General features: G+C 38.3%; 1 protein-coding gene across 2 annotated transcripts in view; it reads left to right on the top strand.

Moving 5' to 3' along the window:
* The window catches only part of ppp2r2bb (protein phosphatase 2, regulatory subunit B, beta b), an 80,912-nt gene that overhangs the window by 10,041 nt on the left and 46,519 nt on the right, over window positions 1-24,352 (top strand). The window contains exon 1 of one of the 2 annotated variants that reach the window (XM_051877370.1): window positions 20,165-20,678. The exons of the other annotated variant lie outside the window; for it this stretch is intronic. Coding sequence (XP_051733330.1) covers window positions 20,609-20,678 — 70 coding nt within the window. The 5' untranslated portion in view covers window positions 20,165-20,608. Of the gene's footprint in view, window positions 1-20,164; window positions 20,679-24,352 lie in introns of those variants that run through there. 2 annotated transcript variants of the gene reach the window in all.

The following is a 24,352-nucleotide window of genomic DNA, read 5'->3' as shown; positions in this document are numbered from 1 at the left end:
CTGAGAGTATATTTCAAAGTGTACTTTTATATATTAAAAATGTACTACTAGTATTCAAATAGTAAACTACTAGTATACTTATAAGTTCACTTGTAGTACAGATGCAGTACAAATAAGAAACAAAGCTGTGAACTAGTTGTGTACTTAATGTTTACTGTTACACTTATAGTACACTTAAATGTATACTCCAGTTGGGCCAATTTAGTCCCAAGCGGTATTAAAATTGTACACTTACAAGTTTACTACTAGTACATTGATACTAGTATACTTACTACATAAAGTATACTTTAAAAATATACTTGAACATTACTTAAGTATACCTGATAAAATGAACTTGAAGTATACTTTTTCATAAGGGTAGCTATACCTGTCACCATTAAAACGTCTCAGGTTGTGTATGGAACTCAGTTTCCATAGAAGGGGAACAAGATGCTCCGTCTTGGTGTTAACGCTATGGGGAACGCCATCAGCATGACCGGTGTCTGAAGCATGTGTAAACACATACCTTAAATTGGCAGTCTATTCCTTCTCAGGGAACCGGGTTGCATACGCAACCTGAGACCCGTACCCACTATGCTATGCTGAAGGAATGCCTGTTCACTAAACTGTGAAAAATGTACAAAAAAATTGTGCATAGCACTAACTTACTCTACGGAAATAGGCCAGAGTCAACAATGCATCAACCTCAGCAAGTATTATCTGAGAGAAGCAGTATTATCTAATATTTCATACAAAGACAAATCTATCTGAACATAAAATGCTTTAAATCAGTGGTTCTCAACCAGGGGGCGGGGGACAACTATAGAGTGCCTCACAAACTTCTAAGCGGGGTGCAGGATGACTAAATGAACTAATTAACATTAATGTGTTAAAATAAAGTAACTCTAATTTAAAATTAAAATGCAATATTTCTTGCAATTATTTATTTTTCTCCCCTCAGCAACTATTGCTTCCATTGAAGAACATGTCCAGTTCTTGAAACCTCTGTTTCTGTTAAAATTTTCAGAAAACTCTTCAGCAGAAATACCAAAAATGTGTTTTTTAATATATACAATATAACTTTTGTTTTGTTGAGATTGTGAAACTACTTAAGTCAAGAACCTAATATAAAATAATAATGCATTTCAGCCATGAGTTTGAGTTTAGACCTTATGTATAAAATGGTACTCAGTGAATTTGACCCAGTGTGAGCAATACAAGTCACAGTGAGCAGGTCAGCAAAAAGTCTGTCATTATGTGAGCTTTTACAGCTCTTGCTGTAATAGAACAGCTAGGTTATTTAATAAAGAAACACATTTCCCGCAGGGGCTGTATGAGGAACATTGAACTTTCACAACCAAATATATCCTTTATTACTTTATAAGGCCTTTTGTATCTATGCTGGCTTAGAGGCAGAGAAGGAGAAGAGAGAAAGAGGCAGAGGTAGAGAGACAAGTAGAAAAAGAATATCATTAAATAATTCATATTTTATAACAGAATGTGTATTTATAAGCTAATAATCAAAAGTGAATTGAACTTTTAATTAAATTGAAATGCTCACTATATATAGCTTTATCTGTGATTATTTTGCTAGTTACAGAGCTGATGCCATACAATCACAGTAAATCAAGAAGCACGTCATTCAAGCTTACTTGTTTTTAGTGCACTGAAGAGCTGCTCGAGCTTGATTATGGCAAAAAATAATAATCGCGATTATTTTGGTCAATATTGAAATCACGATTATTTAACATGATTTGTGGGCAATATGATCAAAGTCTTATTTCATGATACAAGTCTATCAGTAAAATTTCACAATTATTGAACTACTTCACTAATGTAGCTAAGTAAAAGGTCCTCATAACAGTTACTAAGACTAGTAAACAGTCAGCAATGCAATAAGAACAAATAAAATAATTACAAAATGGGCAAATAAATACAACAGAAAAAAAAATAATTATATAAACAGTGCTATATGTTTTTCAGGATGATGTACTAACAGTGTTATTCAGGTAAGTAATAGCCTATAAGAGAAACCGAATAAAGTAATCAAATGTAAAATATCACCGTATACATTAAATATAGATTAATCCCTAAAACAAAAGTTATTCATTCAAGAGCAGTGAGTGATTTTATCTTTATCTTTTGTTGTTTGATTAACCTAAATGACACAGACTGAAGCAGTAATATTGGGCTGCTGTCACTTTAAGAGCTAATGTACAGATCCAGTATACTATTACACATGAGTTTTCTTTCTCAACCGTTTACATTCACTTAAGAGATAACCGACTGTGTTTACGAGGATACGTACCAAAACGACATTTTGACATTTTTGTGTGTAGGCTATTTGCCCTTTTAGGCACGAATCCGAAGCCCATAGTATTCTTTTGCTTATGTGTGTTCCGCTCCGTCTCGAAGCGTGCGAGCAGAAAGCTGCCTGGGGAACAGTGTCTTCAGCAGCTTCTTGTTTTGTGCGTATTTGTGATGGCACCACAAGGCGACGTTCACTTGCAGAACGCAAGCTTCTGGAGGACACAAAAGTCTGAAGTAATGAGTTCAGGTATAGGGGTGTCAAGCCAGTGGTTGTTCTGTAGGCAAAAGAACAAGGCTCTTCGCAGGGTTTAGTTGAAGGTGGTGGTCCTTCATGAGAGGTAGAATTATGTGTCTTCAGCATAGCAGTGATAGGAAAAACCATGTTTCTGAATGAAAGATCCTAGTGATGACATGTAGATGGAGAAGAAAAGTGGTCCAAGCACTGAGCCCTGAGGCACCCCAGTAGCTAGATGTTGCGGCTTAGACACCTCACCCCTCCACCTTTTACCCTGATTATCTTGTTTCCTCAATTATCTTAACTTCATTTGTTGACTCCTTTCTTGTTACGCAGTAAATCGTGGGACTGTGGGACCCACGCTTTATTTTTTGACACCTGCAGCAAAGGTAAAACCGCCTGCGCCCACGAGATTTCCATTGGGCTCTGCGGGACCCGCGGGACCCGCGGGATCCCAATCCCAATGCAGCCCTCTGGTGTAAAGTTCCTCAATTATGGAATGAGTTCAATTCAGCTATAAAACAGTGAGCAGTGCTTGCCTGGTTCTGGCCCCCAGTATGCTATCGTTGCTATCGAGGCACATGTTTAAAAGGGGGTTTTATATACAACCTAAAGTTGCAGTTTGATTGAGCATGCTTGCAGTGAAGTTGTGCCACACACCTGTCACATGATGCACATTACTTTCACAGCTGTGTGACACCATTGTGCCATTCCATCAGTTCCAATGTTTGTGCATTCATGCTAGTATAGGATTCATGTTAAAATTACAACGGTTGACAGTGAAGTGTTGACACAAATCTTGATAAAGCAGTGAGATAAGGAATAGGGGAGTAAATTTGGGTCAAGAGAAGTGGGCATGAGTGAATCAAGAGATTTGGCCCGCATGTAGATGTGCATCTGGCTGGCATTATATATGCATGAGGAAGTGGCAACTGATGACAGACAGATGTGTCGAAAACAGATACAGTTTTACACTTGCTGTCGAGAGTTATTTGTATACTGTAGCTTATCAGGCAATTATTTAACTTTATAACAAGGTCTAGTTATGCTGTCTTCAAGCTGTTAACGCAAATATCTAATCAGTCAATCACATGACAGCAACTCAATGCATTTAGGCATGTAGACATGGTCAAGACAATCTGCTGAAGTTTAAACTAAAAAGAAAGGTGATTTAAGTGACTTTGAATGTGGCATGGTTGTTGGTGCCAGATGGGCTAGTCTGTGTATTTCAGAAACTACTGATCTACTGGGACCTTCATGCACAACCATCTGTAAGGTTTACAGAGAATGGTCGAAAAAAAGAGAAAATATCCAGTGTGTGGCAGTTCTGTGGGCTAAAATCCCTTGTTGATGCCAGAGGTATGCAGAAGAGCATCTCTGAACACATCAAACCTTGAAGCAGATGGACTACAGCAGCAGAAGACTTGCCTGAGTATTGTTGCTGACCATGACCATCCCTTTATGACCACAGTGTACCCATCTTCTGATGGCTACTTCCAGCATCTCAAACTGGTTTCTTGACATGACAATGAGTTCACTATACTCAAATGGCCTCCACAGTCATCAGATCTCAATCCAATAGAGCACCTTTGGGATGTGGTGGAATGGGAGATTCGCAATCATGGATGTGCTGCCAACTAATCTGCAGCAACTGCGTGATGCTATCATATGGACCAAAATCTCTGAGGAATGTTTCCAGCACCTTGTTGAATCCATGCCATGAAGAATTAAGGCAGTTCTGAATGCAAAAGTGGGTCCAACTCGGTGCTAGCAAGGTGTACCTACTGTATGAAGTGGCCAGTGAGTATATATTGTATTGTGCCAGACCCAGACTTTTAATCTAACTCCATCATAAAATGAATAATTATTACATAAACAATGCTAAGCTAAACAAGTTGTAAAAAACAAAACACAAAAAGAGACAACAGTGTCGGTAAAGAGTGTCGGAGATGAAATTTGAGACGTGATGTGTGTAGAAAACAATGAAAAATCAAGGTAAAGATGACAATGTACGTCATTTCCAAATGTACTACATTATAATTTTATTCCAATAATGTTTCAGGAAAAATGAAAAAAAGAAAGTACTTCTTCCATGATGCATGTATGTTTACTACTAAATATTAAATTATTGTTTAATTAAATATACTATTGAGAGGGTGAAAAGCATGTTTTAAGATTAAAAAAATATATATTCAAACTAATTGTTGTCAACATTCACAATTGAAACTTAATTAAAACCAATGTTCTTTTTTTTAAATAGCTCCTAACACAAAGTTTATTAAGATTCATTTAGCACAGTGTGGTCTTTCACATTCAGAATTGCTCATGTGTTACCTCAGTTAAGACTACATTATCGGTCTGTTTTATTCAGCTATGCCACAAAGCTAACTTAAATGCCTCTGTGAATGCAAGAGCAATCTACAGAACATTGTTACAGGCAGTGCATTTGCTAAAATCCATAAAGAGGGCGGCACTTGGCTCCCATCTCACAGTAACTTAACTGAACATGCAAGTATGCAGTAATCACTGTAAATGGGCTCTTATATACTTTCATTGTCTGTTTCTGTGAGCATAATTGTCTCTCCTATAGGGAGGGAGGTGGCATTTAGTGTGTCTCTTGCATGTCTGCAATTTCTTGTGATTGATCCCCATCTCTGTCTTATTTAAGTGCTTCACAGCTGTGGGCATGCAAGGTATACATATGATCAGTTCATGCATTCCCTGGAAATTGAACCCATGACTTCTTCTGTTTGAGCTACAGGAATGCACTGAACTGATTTGTCCATTACATGGCAGAGATAACATCTGTGGACACAAATGCATTAGTTATGCTGTCAGCTACAAAAAAAATTAGCAGCTATATTATATTTTATCTCTTTATAATGTTTTATGCAATTATAACAACATTCATTATTACAATACATATCAGTTTTCTATTTTTTATGTATGTATTTTAAAATGTAATTTATTCCTGTGAAGAAAGCAACATTTTCAGCAGCCATTATTCCAGTCTTCAGTGTCACATGATCCTTCAGAAATATGCTGATTTGGCGTTTAAGAAACATTTTTTTATTATTATGAATGATACTTTGATGAACAGAAGGTTCCAAAGAACATTTATTTGAAATAGATATTTTTACTTTAACTTGATCAATATAATGCATCCTTGCTGATTAAAAGTATTAAAGGGTTCACCCAAAAATGAAAATTCTGTCACTCACCCTCATGTCGTTCCACACCCGTAATACCTTCGTTCGTCTTCGGAACACAAATTAAGATGTTTTTCATAAAATCCGATGGGTCGGTGAGGCCTGTATTGCCAGCAAGACAATTAACACTTTCAGTGCCAATTTCAAAAACACTGCTTCATGAGGCTTCGTTACCTCATAAGAAATTTCAATGGTTCACCACTGGGGGGCAGACTTTGGTAGTTTGATACACGCTCCGAACCACTGATTCGAATCAAAAGATTCGTAAAGCTTCGTAGCTTCATGAAGCAGTGCTTTGAAATCGCCCATCACTAGATATTGTTGAATAAAGTCGTTATTTTGGGGTTTTTTGGTGCACAAAAAGTATTCTTGTCACTTCATATCATTACGGTTGAACGACTGTAGTCACATGAACTGTTTTAAATACATCTTAGCTTTCTGGGCAATGAAAGTGTTAATTGTCTTGCTGGCAATGCAGGCCTCACTGAGCCATCGGATTTTGTCAAAAATATCTTAATTTGTGTTCCGAAGATGAACGAAGGTCTTACAGGTGTGGGACGACAGAATTTTCATTTTTGGGTGAACTAACCCTTTCATTTATTTGAAAAAAAACCTTTTTAACGGTAGTGTACCATTCAAGGAAGAGCGATATTTAAGTTTTTTTTATGTATATGCATCGATACATTTACCAATACACATTTGTGTTGGAAAGACCACACGTCGCTGAATCACAGATTTGAATCGATTCATAGAAATTAAACTTCTCCAACTCCAACTTCTTACAAACATCATCCATAAATCCATGTATGTTTTAGAACTCTGAACAACATAATGTATCTGTAATCTGACTTTTTTGCCATGCAACACGTTAAAATGTCTTTGCTAGATTGATAGAGATCAGTAAATATCACAAGTATTAGTCCGTCTACAATATAATCAGCCTGTACGTCAATAAACAAATGTAATGTTTAAAGTTGGTCAGAAGGGGGCACTAGTTGAAAAGTGTTGTATAATTGTTGAGAAGGTTGCCTGCGCAGCACAAAAGTGATGGACAGCAGTGTGTGAAGCCAGGTGGTCTTGTTTCCACATCACTGCCTCTGTCCTGTACTCCTGTCATTTTAGGCCTGAATAAACATTTGGACTGCCCGATCTGTGACACTCTGAAGATGTGAATGAGACAGTGTGCGTATGTGTGTGTGTGTTCATGTGCATTGTGTGTATGTGGCATCCTTTCCTCTGTATCTCACAGCACATATGGTCATTGTTATTCTTACTAAATGACAAAATCAGAACAGTGCCCACTGAAGCAATGCTATCAGCTCAGCACAAAATGCTGCAGTTAACCAAACTATTCCCAGTCATCCATTGACAGATTCATGGTGTATAATCAATGGGAATAAGCCCCCAAACATCTAGACCTGAAGATTGTATAGGTCACCTTTTTAATATTTAAAGGAATATTGACCCGAAAAATTGTGTTTGTTTCTTGGTGGAACAGAAAGAGAGAATGTTAGCAGAATGTTTACACATCTCTTTTCCATACAATGAAAGTGGATCAGGACCATCTTTGAGTAAATGAAGACAAAATTTCATTCTATTATTATTACTATTTTTGTGTGAAAAATGTCTATTTAAGCTCCATTAGTACCTTGTTATGATGCTTCTCCTCATGTGACCTGTATATAATTTATAATTTCTGAATACAATATATCTGTTTTCATCAAATAAATGCTGTTTTGGTGAGCATAAGAGACTTCTTTCAAACATATTATAAAATCTTACTGACCCCATACTTTTAAACAGTAGTGTATAATAAATTAATTTATTTATATATTTATTTATGATTTATACACACATTACTGTTCAAACGTTTGGGGTCAGTAAGATTTTATAATGTTTTTGAAATGAGTATAATTTAAAATGTAAATGTATTAAAATGTAATTTATTCCTGTGATGCAAAGCTGAATTTTCAGCATCATTACTCCAGTCTTGAGTGTGACATGATCCTTCACTAATCATCTTTTATGTTTAAAAAAGCATTTTATATGGTGATCAAAGCATTTCTTATTATTACAGTTTTTAAACAGTTGTGCTGCTTAATATTTTTTTTTTTTTTTAAACTGTGATAAACAGCATTTAGAATTAGAATAAATAGTTACCTTAAAATTTATCAGGAAGTAACCATAAAAGTATGTTGTATCAAAATATGATGCATAAATCTATATACGTTTTTTTAGTAGACGTTTGAATTGAAATTTTTGCATACTAATTCATATCTGATAACATATTCTCGACAAACCAATGAATATTGAGGATATTGTACACTGTAACGAATGCTTAATGATGGAGAGATGTGTGTCCTCATTGTCATGGTTACACATGGCTCAGACTCAGTGGGACCGGCAGGGGTGCGGAGTTTCCTGCTACGAGCCGTCTGCCTGATTCATGGAAAAGCCTTCTCCTGCAAATCAGGACTGATGTTAGGGACAACAGATCAACATTTAGGAGCAATGGCTCAGTGGAGCGGCCATATGGTGTTGGCAGAAAGACCGTCTGATTCAGTTTCATTCAAAAAACCTTTTCCTGTAGCTCAACTGGTAGAGCACAGCAGTAGCTTTTGGTCAAAGGTTTTTAATGAAATCTGAAAGATTTCTGTCCCTCCATTGACAGCTACACAATTGAAACTTTGACTCTTCAGAAAGTTCATAAAGAGAACGTAAAACTAATCCATATAAATTGAGCAGTTTAGTCCAATAAGATTAAGAATTGACATGAATAAGATTTTCTGATCGCTGTTTTTAGTTGTTTTAAGTGTAAGAACCAGGCTAGCATTATTGAAGGACAGTTGCTGGCAAACTTGGCAAGCACAGCTATTGATTCACTTTCGAACTGCAAAGACAATGTCACAGTCTGCATGAGTCTGAAAAACAAAAAATCGGTTCAATCAATTTGTGTCAGTGACGTCTGTGGTGGAACAGAACATATTGACAGTGGATATATCTGGGACATATGGTTGAGGGGTTATGTATGGAGGCGGGATGGGGCAGGTCATCCTTTGTGTTTGTCCTTCACTCTCGAAATAGTCAGTATATGCCCTTAATGAAACTTCTTTTCTGAAGCTGCTGACTCAACTGCAGTTGACTTTTGCTGTGCACTATTACAGTTTCTGTGGTGCTCACTACTGGCATTGATTTGTTGGCATGAGAGAGAAATTTGTCGCATCACAGTTTTAAAAGAAATATCAAATTTGGAGAAAATCTTAAAGGATTAGTTCACTGTAAAATTAAAATTACCCCAAGCTTTACTCACCCTCAAGCCATCCTAGGTGTATATGACTTTCTTCTTTCTGATGAGCACAATCGGAGTTATATTAATAAATATCCTGACACGTCCAGGCTTTATAATGTCAGTGAATGGGAAACGAGTATGAAGCTTAAGAAAGTGTATCCATCCATCATAAACATACTCCACATGGCTCTAGGGGGGTTAATAAAGTCCTTCTGTAGCAAAGCGATGCGTTTGTGTAAGAAAAATGTCCATATTTAACAAGTTATAAAGAAAATATCTAGCTTCCGTCAGACTGCCTTCCGTATTCAACTTCGTCGCTTCAGTTATACTTTTCGTAACTAGTTAAATATGGACATTTTTCTTACACAAACGCATCGCTTCACTTCAGAAGGCCTTTATTAACCCCCCAGAGCCATGTGGAGTACGTTTATGATGGATGGATGTGGATGGAGACACTTTCTTCAGCTCATACTCGTTGATCCCATTCACTGCCATTATAAAGCTTGGACGTGTCAGGATATTTATTAAAATAACTCCGATTGTGTTCATCTGAAATAATAAAGTCATATACACGTATGATGGCTTGTGGGTGAGTAAAGCTTGGGGTAATTTTCATTTTAAAGTGAACTAATCCTTTAAAGGTAAATATACAGTGGGTACGGAAAGTATTCAGACCCCCTTAAATTTTTTACTCTTTGTTATATTGCAGCCATTTGCTAAAATCATTTAAGTTAATTTTTTTTCCTCATTAATGTACACACAGCACCCCATATTGACAGAAAAACACAGAATTGTTGACATTTTTGCAGATTTATTAAAAAAGAAAAACTGAAATATCACATGGTCCTAAGTATTCAGACCCTTTGCTCAGTATTTAGTAGAAGCACCCTTTTGATCTAATACAGCCATGAGTCTTTTTGGGAAAGATGCAACAAGTTTTTCACACCTGAATTTGGGGATCCTCTGCCATTCCTCCTTGCAGATCCTCTCCAGTTCTGTCAGGTTGGATGGTAAACGTTGGTGGACAGCCATTTTTAGGTCTCTCCAGAGATGCTCAATTGGGTTTAAGTCAGGGCTCTGGCTGGGCCATTCAAGAACAGTCATGGACTTGTTGTGAAGCCACTCCTTCATTATTTTAGCTGTGTGCTTAGGGTCATTGTCTTGTTGGAAGGTAAACCTTCGGCCCAGTCTGAGGTCCTGAGCACTCTGGAGAAGGTTTTCGTCCAGGATATCCCTGTATTTGGCCGCATTCATCTTTCCCTCGATTGCAACCAGTCGTCCTGTCCCTGCAGCTGAAAAACACCCCCACAGCATGATGCTGCCACCACCATGCTTCACTGTTGGGACTGTATTGGACAGGTGATGAGCAGTGCCTGGTTTTCTCCACACATACCGCTTAGAAATAAGGCCAAAAAGTTCTATCTTGGTCTCATCAGACCAGAGAATCTTATTTCTCACCATCTTGGAGTCCTCCATGCGGGCTTTCATGTGTCTTGCACTGAGGAGAGGCTTCCGTCGGGCCACTCTGCCATAAAGCCCCGACTGGTGGAGGGCTGCAGTGATGGTTGACTTTCTACAACTTTCTCCCATCTCCCGACTGCATCTCTGGAGCTCAGCCACAGTGATCTTTGGGTTCTTCTTTACCTCTCTCACCAAGGCTCTTCTCCCCCGATAGCTCAGTTTGGCCGGAACTGTATTTGATTATACTGTTTGATTATTGATCAGTATAATCAAACACAGCTGGACTCAAATGAAGGTGTAGAACCATCTCAAGGATGATCAGAAGAAATGGACAGCACCTGAGTTAAATATATGATTGTCACAGCAAAGGGTCTGAATACTTAGGGTAATGTGATATTTCAGGTTTTCTTTTTTAATAAATCTGCAAATATCAACAATTCTGTGTTTTTCTGTCAATATGGGGTGCTGTGTGTACATTAATGAGGAAAAAAAAAGAACTTAAATGATTTTAGCAAATGGCTGCAATATAACAAAGAGTGAAAAATTTAAGGGGGTCTGAATACTTTCCGTACCCACTGTATATACACAGTAAAAAAAAATCAAGATTATTGTTAAATATTTTACAATAATATGCTTTTTCAGTCTTTCTACTTCAAATTTTCACCTTTAATTCAATGAGATTCTTGCTGATTCTTTGTCATTTTTTGTAAAATTGACAAGCAATTTCTGAGTGAAGATGGTTTTTACACGAATTTTATTTCAGAGGTTTTTATTTATTTTTTGTTTCAGTTTTAGTTTGAGCTATTTTAGAACATGTGATCTCAACATGGTGGCCCCCGTGAGGTGTGTATCTTGTTCATATACGGCCACTCATTTACACACATATGCATTTCTAATCCCTCCCTTGCTTAGAATTACCCTCAATTCTTTCTCCTTTATAGCTTTTCTCATCCCCAGTCTCTATTTTAGTCTCCCATTGATTTATCAGTATTAATTATCCCCTTGTCCTGTCTCTGCATCCAAAGCTTCCGGTATTTTTATAGTTGTAACTTTCTGACTAGCTTCTCACACAATCCAGTTTACTAAAAATGCAAATATGCCATCTTATTTATCACTATACTTCCACATTGTCCACTATCTTAGAGAAAAAAAGCATGCTATTTGTGATTGTGCACTGTTCATCAAGCATCATATCATTATCATATAGTGACCCAGATATCAAGATAATATTGTATCACCAGGTCCCAGATGATTCCTACCCCTACTTAACACTGTCAAATTTTTTTCTCATTTTCCATCTCACACACTCTCACACATTATGAGGGTGCAGGAGGTGGATGGGGGAGGATGGAGGAGGGTCAGATCAATAGTGTTCCTGCTTTAATTAACACTCCTCCATTCAGGACACACACTAAACCAGCAGCAGTCTGCCAGCTCTATCATGAATCTGTGTCTGCATGTGTGGGGGGAGGATTTTTGGCATCAGTTCCTCACTTATCAGTTCATAAAATGTGTGTATGTGTCTGTCTGTTTAATCTTTCTTCTCCAAAATGGCATAAATTACTTTTATGTATTGTTTTTGTCACATTTTAAGTTCGACCCTCCTGATTTTTCTCTCTGTGTGAACAAGCACCACAGATTGTCATGACAAAATGTTAAAATAAAAGTTTGGTTTAACTTGAAGAAATTATGACAGAAATATATTATTACTATTATTATTAAGGAATATTATATTAATATTATATTTAAGGAATATTATGCAACCAAGATTTACTTTAATTTATTCAAGTATAAAAGTTCCGGTGTGCAGCCCCTTATTTGAATGAATGAATGAATAAATAAATAAATAAATAAATAAATAAATAAATAAAATAAGAATGGTTAGTAAATGAAATGATGCATTTTCATTTGATTCCATTTTCAAAGATTGATTAAGACACTACAGGGAAAACCATTGTTTTTTCATGCACTGGTCTTTTTTTTTCTTTCTGTTTTGGGTATTTTGCTTTTATAATGTGTTCTTTCAGACTAGTGTAAAGAAAACATCCAAATTCCACAATTAAGTGTTTATTTTACTAAACTTTCCTCATGCTGTGCCTAAAAGTCCAATGGTGGAGGGAGGGAGGGAGGGAGGGGGGTTTTGAGGAGGACGAGGGGCTGGCAAAGGACAGGAATCAGGAGGAGCCGGCAGAGGGGAACACCACTGTGGAGCTGATGGAGGGAGGAGCCAAAGCGGAGCCTGATGGATCTTGTGTCCATAGCCTGGGGTATGACAGACGGAGACAGAGCTGGGTGAGATGGAGACCCCAGAGAAATCAAAGGCCAAGGCGAAGGACCGAGGTGAAGGCGGGGGCCTGGCAGAACAGGGTGAGACTGGAAGGAGTGAGGACCAAATTGGAGCCAGAGAGGAGGAACCTGGTGGAGCCAAAGTGGTGGAGGGCTGAGGCGCAGATAGAAGTCCGAAAGTCCACTGCGGAACCAGGCTGACAAGAGGCCAAGGTGGAGCCGGAGGGATGAGGGAGTCCTGTGAAGCCAGAGTGATGTCGGACCATGGCGGAGCTGAGGGAGCGCAGAGCCAATAGAGCAGAGCTGATAGTCAAAGGTGGAGTCATGGGCCTGGAGGCCTGAGGTGAAGCCAGGGGATCCATCTTACAGAGCCAAGCTAGTGGAAAGGAGACCTGAGGCGGAGCCAGAGAGCTGGAGGGAGTCTACAGCGAGGGTGGAGTCAAGGAGCTGCAAGGCACCAGTGGAGCAGGTGGGTCCTAGTGAGTGAACGAAGCCAGCAGTGATGATGGAGACAATGGGGTGGGCAGGTGACAAGGTGAGAGTGGAGTGCCTAATGGATTCAGGGGACTAGACGGAGCCAGCTGTGATGATGGAGACAACAGGGTGGGCAGGTGACAGGGTGAGAGTGGATTGCCTAATGGATTCAGGGGACTAGACGGAGCCAGCACTGATGCTGGAGATAACGGGGTGGGCAGGTGACAGGATGAGAGTGGATTGCCTAATGGATTAAGGGAACTAGACGGAGCCATCAGTGATTATGGAGACAACGGGGTGAGCAGGGTAACTGGGACTAACCAGGTGGTAGTGGATTGTTTAGTGGATTCCTAGGAGTAAGTTCAGGGGTGGGGACAAAGGTGGGAGCTCGCTCTGCTGTGAAGTTAATGTGGAAGAGCACCTTGATGGCTCCTGAGAAGACTGCACCCACAGCACAGACTTTTGGATAGACCAGACAGTAGGCTCCAGCCTTGAGACAGAGGTGGCTTCCGGCTCTAGCTCTGGGACGGACGCGTTGGCAGGCTCAAACTCTGTGGGTGGAGGGTGTTGGCTTTGGTTATATTTCTGTGGTGGGCTCGGCGTCGAGGCCAGGTCTATGGCGGAAGATCTCTCGTGCCTTCCGGGACACTCTTGGCTGGAACGATGAATCCTGTCTGGGGCGTGCAGAGAGATGGCTGCTGGAGATTATGGATATCTCGGGGATCAGAGTTCATGACGCTGTACTCGACGACTCCCATGGCGAGGGAGGATCTGCACAGCCACAAGGTGTAATTCACAAACTCAGCGAAGGGGCAGTGATCCTTCTCCAACAGCAGTATCTGGCCTTTTTGTTTACGGTTTCAGTTGGTTCTTCTGTCATTTATATCATGGTCTCACAGAGAGTCAAGATACAGAATTACAAAAACAGATACTTTGAATCAATAAGGAGAATATCCACAGGAGAAATTACACAAACTACATTCATAAAAGATGAGAACCTATAAAAAACTGAACAGAACAAGGAGTATATATAGAGAAGAGTTAACGGGGGAACTAAAACAAGACACAGATGACAGTAATCAGTAACTAAGGAAACTAACTAAGACAAGAGAACACTAAACTGAAAGGATATACAAGAAACATAAACACATCAAAAACATAAGAAATCTAAATATAACCCTGACAGGGATGGAGTAAATAATAGTTTGTTCATGGTAAGGTTTCATTTGCTAACATTAGTTAACTACAGTAGCTTAACTGAACTAAGTATGAACAATATTTCTACAGCCTTTATTAATCTTAGGTTATGTTAATCTCAACAATTACTGCTACATTTTTTTCACTGCTAAAGTTGTATCTGTTAACATCAGTGGTGTACAGTATCTAAGTATTTTTCATCAGAGATTATTAATATCTCTGATGAAAAATGGCACTTTGACAAAAAACGTGGCAAAAAAGCATGTATGAACATCAAAAGATATGTCGAAAGATACAGTATAACTTACTGAAATGTATCAAGTAATTGCTCAACCAGTGACTGTTTACATGTGCACCAATAATGCAATTATTTCTCATAATCAGAGTTAATCACAGTAAGATGTTTACATGACACGAGCAAAACTCTTCACTCCAGTTTACATGCGATTTTCATTACTCTGATTATTCGCTAATAAGTGGTTAGCCTATACCACACTCAGATAGGCATACAGTATATATGTTACCGGCCATTGTTTTACTTTTAATCTACTTGCATCAAATTCAAAATACATTTTTATGGACGTACTGGCGCCGTGATAAACATCGCAATGCCGGGTTTGCCTACTCTGCCGTCACGTTCTTCGCACCGTCTGGATAAAGATACAGAGCAGAGACTGTGCAATGAGTTGTGTTGACAGAGTTTAGCGATTTGGTAAAGAGAAAACTTCAGAATAATATCACGGAGTCCATTCATGAAGTTGTGTGAAATTTGCTATGAAGACAAGTGTTTATGAAATCAAAAAAGCAGTTGAATGTAACAGCTCTTTTGTTAATTTTAACCCACTAAAATTATAGCAATGTGCCAAATAAGAGAGTTCCCTGTATAGTTTATTTTACAGTATTAGTTGGGAGAGATTTTTAGACTGATATCAGTAGATATCATTCTAAATAATTGGCTATCTGTGTAAGGGAGGATAGGCTTAGGGAGGAATGTCTGGCTTGATCCCAGCAGGGGTGTCCATTAGAACACAGAGTCCAGGAGTACAGTTCCATTTGACCACTTTATTTATCCATTGAAGCAGGTAGAACAGAGCAAATGAGCAGGGAGTACATAATGAGTGGTTTCTGGACAAGAACAGAAATACAAACAATTCAATAAAGATAAATCTTATTCACATTACACAAGAAAAAGATACACAATATAAACAAAGAAACAAAAGAGAATGAACAAAAAATAATCTATCTATTATAGTCTATTGTGCATCGATGCAGGCATTTATAAATCAGGTCTAATTAGCACACAGCTGCAGTGATTGGTTAATTAACAGAGGGCGTGTACAAATCAATAAACAGCTAATTGAAGAGAAACTGGGACTGGGCAAATGAAATTGGGGTATCTCAGTAAGGCAAACCAGTAAAAGGATTATAAACAATAACAAAAATAAAAGAAATAATAATCCTTTTTACAATCGGTATTGTGGGACAAATTTAGTATCGGTGCATTTCTAGTAATACTGATATATACTGTATGCTTATATAATAATTAAAATGGTTAAACCTCCTTTGACTGAAAAGAAATAATCTTCTGTAATTCCAACTGAACTAGTATCAAGATTACTCGAGAGGTTTGGCGTTCCCTGTTATCTTCTAATTAAAGGGATTTGAGGCAGAGAGGATTTAATTCACCACAAAGTGACACAATAGAATTGGGATATGAAGATTTTGAAGTGGTCAACAGTAAGAGAATATCTAAGGTCCATGCCTCACTGCTCTGTATTACGGAGGAATAGAGATAATGCATTTGACTCGTTTTGTGTGCAGTTCAAGGGCAGTGATGTGTCAAATAACCTGTGCAGGCTGTAAATGTTTTAGCACTGTCAAAAATGAGACAGGTTTTGTTGCAAATGGAATATGAAGAAATCATAGGCTGTTATTAGAAGTGCATTGGCAGGAAAATTACAGACACATGAAAAAAAAAGACACATTATAAATAACAACTCTCTTGTCCTTGAAGGAGTCTACAATAATAAAAAGTGCCATGTACTTACCATGTTTTTGACATGTACCATGGTATACATTGAAATACGTTACAGCATTATATAAATACTTTGTCAAGTTTAAGGATTGAATAAAGCAATCATTCAATACTTTAAGAGAATATATTTATAAAAAAAAAAAAAAAAAAAAAAAAAGAACATCACAATGCAGGATGGCATAAAGGGATAGTTCACCTGAAAATTAAAATTCACCTTTTTTCCACCATGTTGTTTTCACTCATGTTGTTTTAAACACACTAATCTTTTGTGACAACATGCCCCAGTACCATCAAACTTTTAACAATAAAACAATTATAAAACACAACAAAATTCATGAAACACAAATGTAACAAACAGAAGTGAAACCCGAAATTTCAAACCAACATTTTGGCCAATAAATACTATAATTAATAAATTGTATAAATGTACAACTTTTAAAACATTGTAACGTAATATGTGTAGGCAGGCAGACAAATACGAAGATGAGTAACTTTCCAAAACAAGATTTAATGACAGAATCCAAACTGGCAGGGATACACACACACACACACACACACACACACACACACACACACACACACACACACACACACACACATACACCTAAACTGAAACGAGACTGGACCAAGAACAACAGAAAGGCAGGAACTTAAGTTGTGAGAATAACAAGGTGATTAACAATACACAGCTGATAAACATGAGCTCATAATGATGGTGACCATGGAGACTGATGAGTGGCAGGAAATTATAACAAAGGAACACAGGAACCAATGAAAATCAAACAAAGAGTCCAAAACAAACAGACATGTGACATTACCTCCCCATCCTGGAAGGCGCGTCCTCGTGCCAAACAAGAGGCCAAACAGGGAGGGGGGGGTGGGCACCCTGAAGTCCTGGAGGTGAGCACCCTGAAGTCCTGGAGGTGAGCAGGCCGGTGCTGGCAGGTTAGAGAGCCTCCAGGGTGGCTCCGGGAGCTCGGGAGGCCAGGGCAGAGCCGGGAGCTCAGAAGGCCAGGGCGGAGCCGGCAACTCAGGCGACCAGGGTGGAGCCAACCATTCAGGGGACCAGGGCGGAGCTGGCTGTTCAGGGACGGCCTTCTTGGCTGTGGATGCCCCCCCCGAAGTTGAAAAACTTGAAAATTGTTTGTCCTTGTTGTCCATAACTTTTAAGTGTATTAACTTCATCTGTAGGCTACAGCAAAATAAAGTATGGCATAGCAATAAACACAATTAAACCGGACAAAATATAACCATTTAGCCATTAAAAACACGAAAAATCAACGAAAACAATGTCGGACAGGCAAATCTAGTGGTCTCGCGAATCCAGCCGCTTCACTTCTGAAATGCTTCTGGTGCGAGTTGACACCGCACAGAAGATGGAACAAAACCTCACCGGAGCCATAACGCGCCGCACACGCGTGCAGTGTAAACAAGGTGTCAGGTGCTGGAGCAGACTGTGGAGCAGACTCGGGGGCTGGAGCAGACTCTGGAATGGACTCTGGAGCAAACTCAGGGGCTGAAGCCATCACTGGACTCTGGTCAGGGGCTGGAGAAGACACTGGAGCGGACTCAGGGGCTGGAGCCATATCTGGGCCCCAAGACATCCCCTCATACTCCACCAATACTCCTAGGGGCACATGCGTGGCTGCCATGACAGAATGAGACTCAGGAATGGTGGCCATGACGGGACAAGGCTCTGGAATGGCGGCCATCTTGTGATGAGGCTCTGGAATGGTGGCCATTTTGGGACAAGGCTCTGGAATGGTGGCCATCTTGGAACGAAGCTCTGGAATGGCAGCCATGTCGGGACGAGACTCATAAACATGAACTCATAAACATGAACTCATAATGATGGTGACCATGGAGACTGATGAGTGGCAGGAACTTATAACAAAGGAACACAGGAACCAGTGAAAATCAAAGTGTCCAAAACAAACAGACATGTGACAAACATGACAACTTGCCTTGAATATACATGTGACAAGTACACTATGTAACTTTTGGCCCTCTAGTGGTTCAAACACAAAACTGCATTCATTTTGTGGAAGAACATTGTTTTGGTTGTGCTTCGGCTCTGCATGACTGTGTGGATGAATATGTTTCTCCTACTGCTCATAAAACATTCAATACTAGCCTTAAGAGATATAACCAGTTTAGATGAAAAGGATCTCAAGCTGACTATAGCTGAAAAATGTTGTAGCAATACCATAGACACAGACCTTCCTTGAAAATAAACTCCAGCACAGTGCTACAACGACCATAATGAAATGACCCTTCACAACAGATAATGCTTTAATGAATTCTGTTAGAGAGCTACATATGTCAATTTTTCTGTTCAATAAAATACCTTGCTCATCTGTAGAGTTATAAAAATGCCATCTCCAACATTTTACATTTCAAATCCCCTAGTTCTCGCTATCTCCGAAAAGCCAAGCCAGTGTTGGTTCTTGTTTTATTACGAGCTCTGTCGATTTCTTTTTTTGCTCTTATTTAAATGTTGTTAATTTTGAATAAAAAAGTTACATAATCTACCTTTAATATAACCACATAACAAATTTATAACTCCAGCCTTAAACTACTACAAGTATATACACAACTTTATTTTTCGATTCAATTTTCAAAACATAAAGTGACATATACTATATCTTCGCAAAATGTAAACTAGCCCAGCAATATATTTAAGGTTGGATATACAGTACATCCAATTTTGCCCGCATACATACAGTACACTTATGTAAAGCAATTTATACTATATAGCAAATAAAGGCTACATGATTGTTTATATTGTCGCAAAATGTTAACTATATTATCACACAGCCTTATACATTAAACTTTATCCACATTCATACAGTATACTTGCATAATAGCAAACGTCAAATGCTTGTTTGTGTATATTTTCGCAAAATGTAAACTATATTATAACACAGCTCTGTATATTAAGTTCCTATTTCCAACTTTATCCACAAACATATAGTACTCACGTAAAGCGATATATACTAAATATAGCAAATCTCAACTGCTTGATTGTTTATATCACTGTAAAATGTAAAGTATATTGTCCAGCTTTAATCTGCTAAATGCAACAATATTAAGATATTATAAACATTTACATGATTTTCTGTAAAGCTGCTTTGAATCAATATATGTGAAAAGTGCATATAAATAAAACTGACTTGACTACTAACGCAGTTTAATCTCTTTATTATAACCCGGCCATTCAAAATCTTTATTATGATTCTTATCTGAATGTATGCCAGTGAGGTTTTATTTTGTTCACATTAATAATTGACACAATATTATATATTATATATTTAGAATATTCATTTGAAGGACAGAATTCACAAAAAAGGATTTGAACAAAAACACTGCTAACTGGACTTTTGACACAGACCATTTCTGAAATATAGCCCCTGTGACAACTAGCCCCAGTCTCCCTTACACAAATTTTAACCCTAAAATATTTTAGAAAAATGTCCACTTCACCTGTCGGTGATCAGTGACATTGCTTTGTTATACTCGGGAGGAGGTTCATCACCACCATAAGTATTAGGCTATAAAAGTGATGCAGATGCCAGATGGGCATAACTCAACAAGTGCTGAAACACCATCGCACATAACATCATCATCTGCGCACGGACTGGAGTGATGCTGCTGACGCAGGTGGACAGAGTGGGCGGAGTCACTGTCTCTCACTTCAGCCGATGCGGCGCGTCCACGGGAGCGTCACGTCAGCACTTCAGCGAGCTCATACGAAGCGACAGAGAGGAAAGCGAGCTCTCTATGCCGGCAGTCTGAGGCAGCACCGCCGGTCACATCTGAAACTCGTCAAACTGTGCATGACAACTCATTTCAAGGCATGGATTTGGACGCGGATTGTTGTTATTTTGGATGACGCTTGTGCAACTTTACATTAAATCACAGTTTGCTGCAGACAGCCCCGCCTTGTGACACCTTGCGAACCGACACCGGCTTTCTATTGACGGATTTCAGTGCGACTGCTGTGTAACGTAGGCTAATGGTGCGTCCGTGTCTTGCGCACCGGGCTCTGGGCTGAACGCACGCATACGCGCGGATCATGGATAGATAGCGCGTTTCTCTCTCTGCGTTTGTCAGTGTTATCAGCGCCTTTCTCAATGGATGAGGAAATAGACACCCGCAAGATCAACAACAGCTTCCTCCGAGACCACAACTATGCAACTGAAGGTATATCTCATCACATGATCGCCTCCTCTCAGGTGCACATAGAGTCAGAAATACAGAAGGAATTATTTGGAATCAGTCTTAAAGGTTGCTGATTTGGCTTAGGAAAGACTGACTGGATAAACTGATTTTATTTTATTATTTATTTATTTATTGAGAAAAGTGAATCAATAGGATTTTAATTTTATCCAGCTGATGCTTGAGATCCTTTTTTCTAACATAACGCTACAGAAAACGGATTTTTTTAGAACGGACATAGAGCTCGATAAAAAAGACATTAACATTGTTGCAGTTTATGAAGTAGGATTTTTTTTTGATCAGTGCCAAATTATGATGGAAATCCATTTAGCAATCATATTCATGTCCTTTTTTTGTTTGTTAAGTACAGATGCATATTTCATATCAGTCATGCTGGGATCTTCCATTTGTAACACAAATATAATGATGCGTAATACTGGTTGTAGTGTTTTATTTGAGCTAAAAATAGCTGAGCAGTCTGACTAACACTTTAAGAAGATTTTCTGCTGGTGGTTTAGTCCACCCAGCTCCATCAGTATAAGAGCTAACAGTTTAGATCTGTGCAATATTTCAATGCGGTCTAAAATAATGTAGGATACTTTAAGATCTATTTCTGACAAATAAACCAGCTGTTTCAATCATAATCTGGAACCAGTTTTAATGGGAATTTTAATTATCCGACATTAAAGAAAAACTAGATCTTTTAGAACACATACATTATGTAGGAAATAATATCACATCTTTATGAGATGGTTCATACAGTAGGGTCATATATGATTCTTTTAGAATTGGTTCCAATCCAAATGATAATGAAAGTTCCAAATGGAATCTTTCCTTTAGGAGAACTATAAATACATAGTCGTCATTTCTCTAGAATCATCAACTGAAATGCTTGCAGTGGAAACCTACTATATAAATTGCACTTTTTTACATTTGGAATTAGAAACATGTTTTCCATTGTGAACTGTTGCAGTTCTTTTACTTGTCTTCCAAGGCAGTGCAGCCAGTGCAAACTCTAGATTATATTGACAGTATAAAGGCATTCTTCTTCTCTGACAATAGACAGCTGAAGAGTTTCACTGAGCCAGACCCTCCTCTCATGCACAGACAAGAAGCCTTCAACAGGACTGGTGCGATGCATCAGTGAATGGGGGGGTTGGTTGGAGACAGAGACGGAGAGAGAAAGGGAGGGAGGGAGGGATGGTGAGAGAAGGGAATAAATCAGAGATTAAAGCCAGAGAACACATAGACAGATGTGATGTCATTCCAGCTGCGAAAATCCACATTTCAGGAAGCCTCTGCTCAAATCCAGTCTTTAAGAGTGTTTATTCTTAATGAAATCAAAATGGACCCTATTTACATTCTTAATTCACATTCCTGGTCTTACTGTGCGTAATTCTCTAGCCTTTTTATTTAGTTTATAGCTGTTGTGGGAGATTATTCATTGTATTTTAGAGTAAAAGGAGTCAAAATGCTGATGGTTATTTTGGCAACTAGGAGCCATTTTTCATGTATAATTTTTTGAGCTGTTGTGCTACGTGTTGACGTCAAAGCTGCATGGTTTGGCAATTGTCTTCTGTTTTGGAGCATTAAAAGCATTGATTGCGTCTGTGTGTACTTCACCCACTGACCTGAGATGAGCTCCTGTCATCTGGAGAACAGAATCTACTACATGCCACTTCTCATCTTCCCTTGTTAATTCTCTGTGAATTATGCAAGCACTGCCCTCTCATCCATCACTTACTGCCCTTGTAGAACATGCCGTCTGTGTGTCTGATGGCTAGACTTACCCTTACTTTAAAATAGAGTCAAATTATTAAATCATGGACTATATATAGCATACTGTTCAGAAAAAAAAAAGATTCTATCTTTTTAACTTAAAAAAACAAAACAACAACAACAAAACCCTGTAACTCTAAGAATGAAATTTTCACACTTAAAGAAATAGGCCTAGTTCATCCAGAAATTAAAATTCTGGGTTTGTTATTCCAAACCCATATGCCTGCACTGGTTGCCTTTTTCCATTCATTTTCCATTCCAATTAATTTTTAAGCTTTAAAAATTAAGCAAAAGCACCAAAACAGTATCAAGTATCATTAGAATAGTTGTAATTCATATAACTTCTGAAGCTATACAATTACTTTGTGTGAGGAACAGACTGAAATTTACGTTAATCTTCTGATAATCTTCCCCGGAAGTAAGCTGCTAAACACTGTAACCAGATCACTGAGTCCAGTAAGTTGAAGTGAACAGAGTTAAATTTGTTAACCAATCATTCAGACTATTTTTTTTGTGAACTGGATCAACTAATTCATTGAAAAGATGTGATTCATTTACGAATTGGACATTGCTACTATCATTATCTCTTGTGAATGCATCTAGGATGGATGTCATAATTGTTATTAACAATAGGGGCTGCGCAATCAATCTGAAAAATAAGCGATATTATGATAATGGCTGCTTGCTGTGATTAAATAGTGAAAGGTGTTGATTGCAGCATTCCATTTAGGTTTACTCCCTTTGCTTCAAAGAATATAACTTGCAGTAGAAGTACACTGTGTTTAATGCATTGTATTATTGTTAAACAACATACATAAACTCCAGAAAACTGTTTTTAAAATTGTTTCATCCTCGTTTTCATCTGCGTAAAATTCTAACCTAAATAAGGTCTATTGCATGGTAAAAAGCATCCAGGACATTATTTTAAAATTTCTCCTTTTGTGTGTGGAAGAAAGAAAAAATGTATAGAGCTTTGGAATTGCATTATGTTAATGATTAAATAAATGATTACAGAATTTTCATTTTTGAGGGGACTTTTTTCTCTATTATACAGACATGAGTGATGTGGCGTGTTAAAGAATTAGTTCACTTCAGAATTGAAATTTCCTTATCATTTACTCACCCCCATGTCATCCAAGATGTTTATGTCTTTCTTTCTTCAGTCGAAAAGAAATTAAGGTTTTTGAGGAAAACATTCCAGGATTTTTCAGTAGACTTCAACGGCTACCAACTGCTTCAAAGGGCTCTACACGATCCCAGTCGAGGAATAAAGGTCTTATCTAGTGAAACGATCAGTCATTTTCTAAAAAACAATAAAAAATTATATACTTTTTAACCACAAATGCTCATCTTGCACTGCTCTGATGTTCCATGCATTATGTAATCACGTTGGAAAGGTCACACGTGACGTAGGCGGAAGTCAAATGCCCTTTACCAAAAGTCAAATGCCCTTTACCAAAAAAGGTAAAACAATGATGTTGGGTGATTTTTGAAGTTGTAGGAGAAAATGAGATGGAGTTTTTCGCCCTACTGCAGTACTTCCGCTTACGTCACGCGTGACCTTTCCAACGTGATTACATAATGTTTGGTACATAGCTAGTTTAAGACAAGCATTAGTGGTTAAAAAGTATATAAATTTATATATTTTTTTTGTTTAGAAAATGACTGATCGTTTCGCTAGACAAGACCCTTATTCCTTGTCTGGGATCGTGTAGAGCCCTTTGAAGCTGCACTGAAACTGCAATTTGGACCTTCAACCCGTTGGTAGCCATTGAAGTCCACTATATGGAGAAAAATCCTGGAATGTTTTCCTCAAAAACCTTAATTTCTTTTCGACTGAACAAAGAAATACAAACATCTTGGATGACATGGGGGTGAGT

This window comes from Ctenopharyngodon idella, chromosome 21, assembly GCF_019924925.1.
Source record: "Ctenopharyngodon idella isolate HZGC_01 chromosome 21, HZGC01, whole genome shotgun sequence".
NCBI lineage: Eukaryota > Metazoa > Chordata > Actinopteri > Cypriniformes > Xenocyprididae > Ctenopharyngodon > Ctenopharyngodon idella.
The sequence above is the reverse complement of the archived record's forward strand: the minus strand, read 5'-3'. Positions and strand labels throughout refer to the sequence as shown.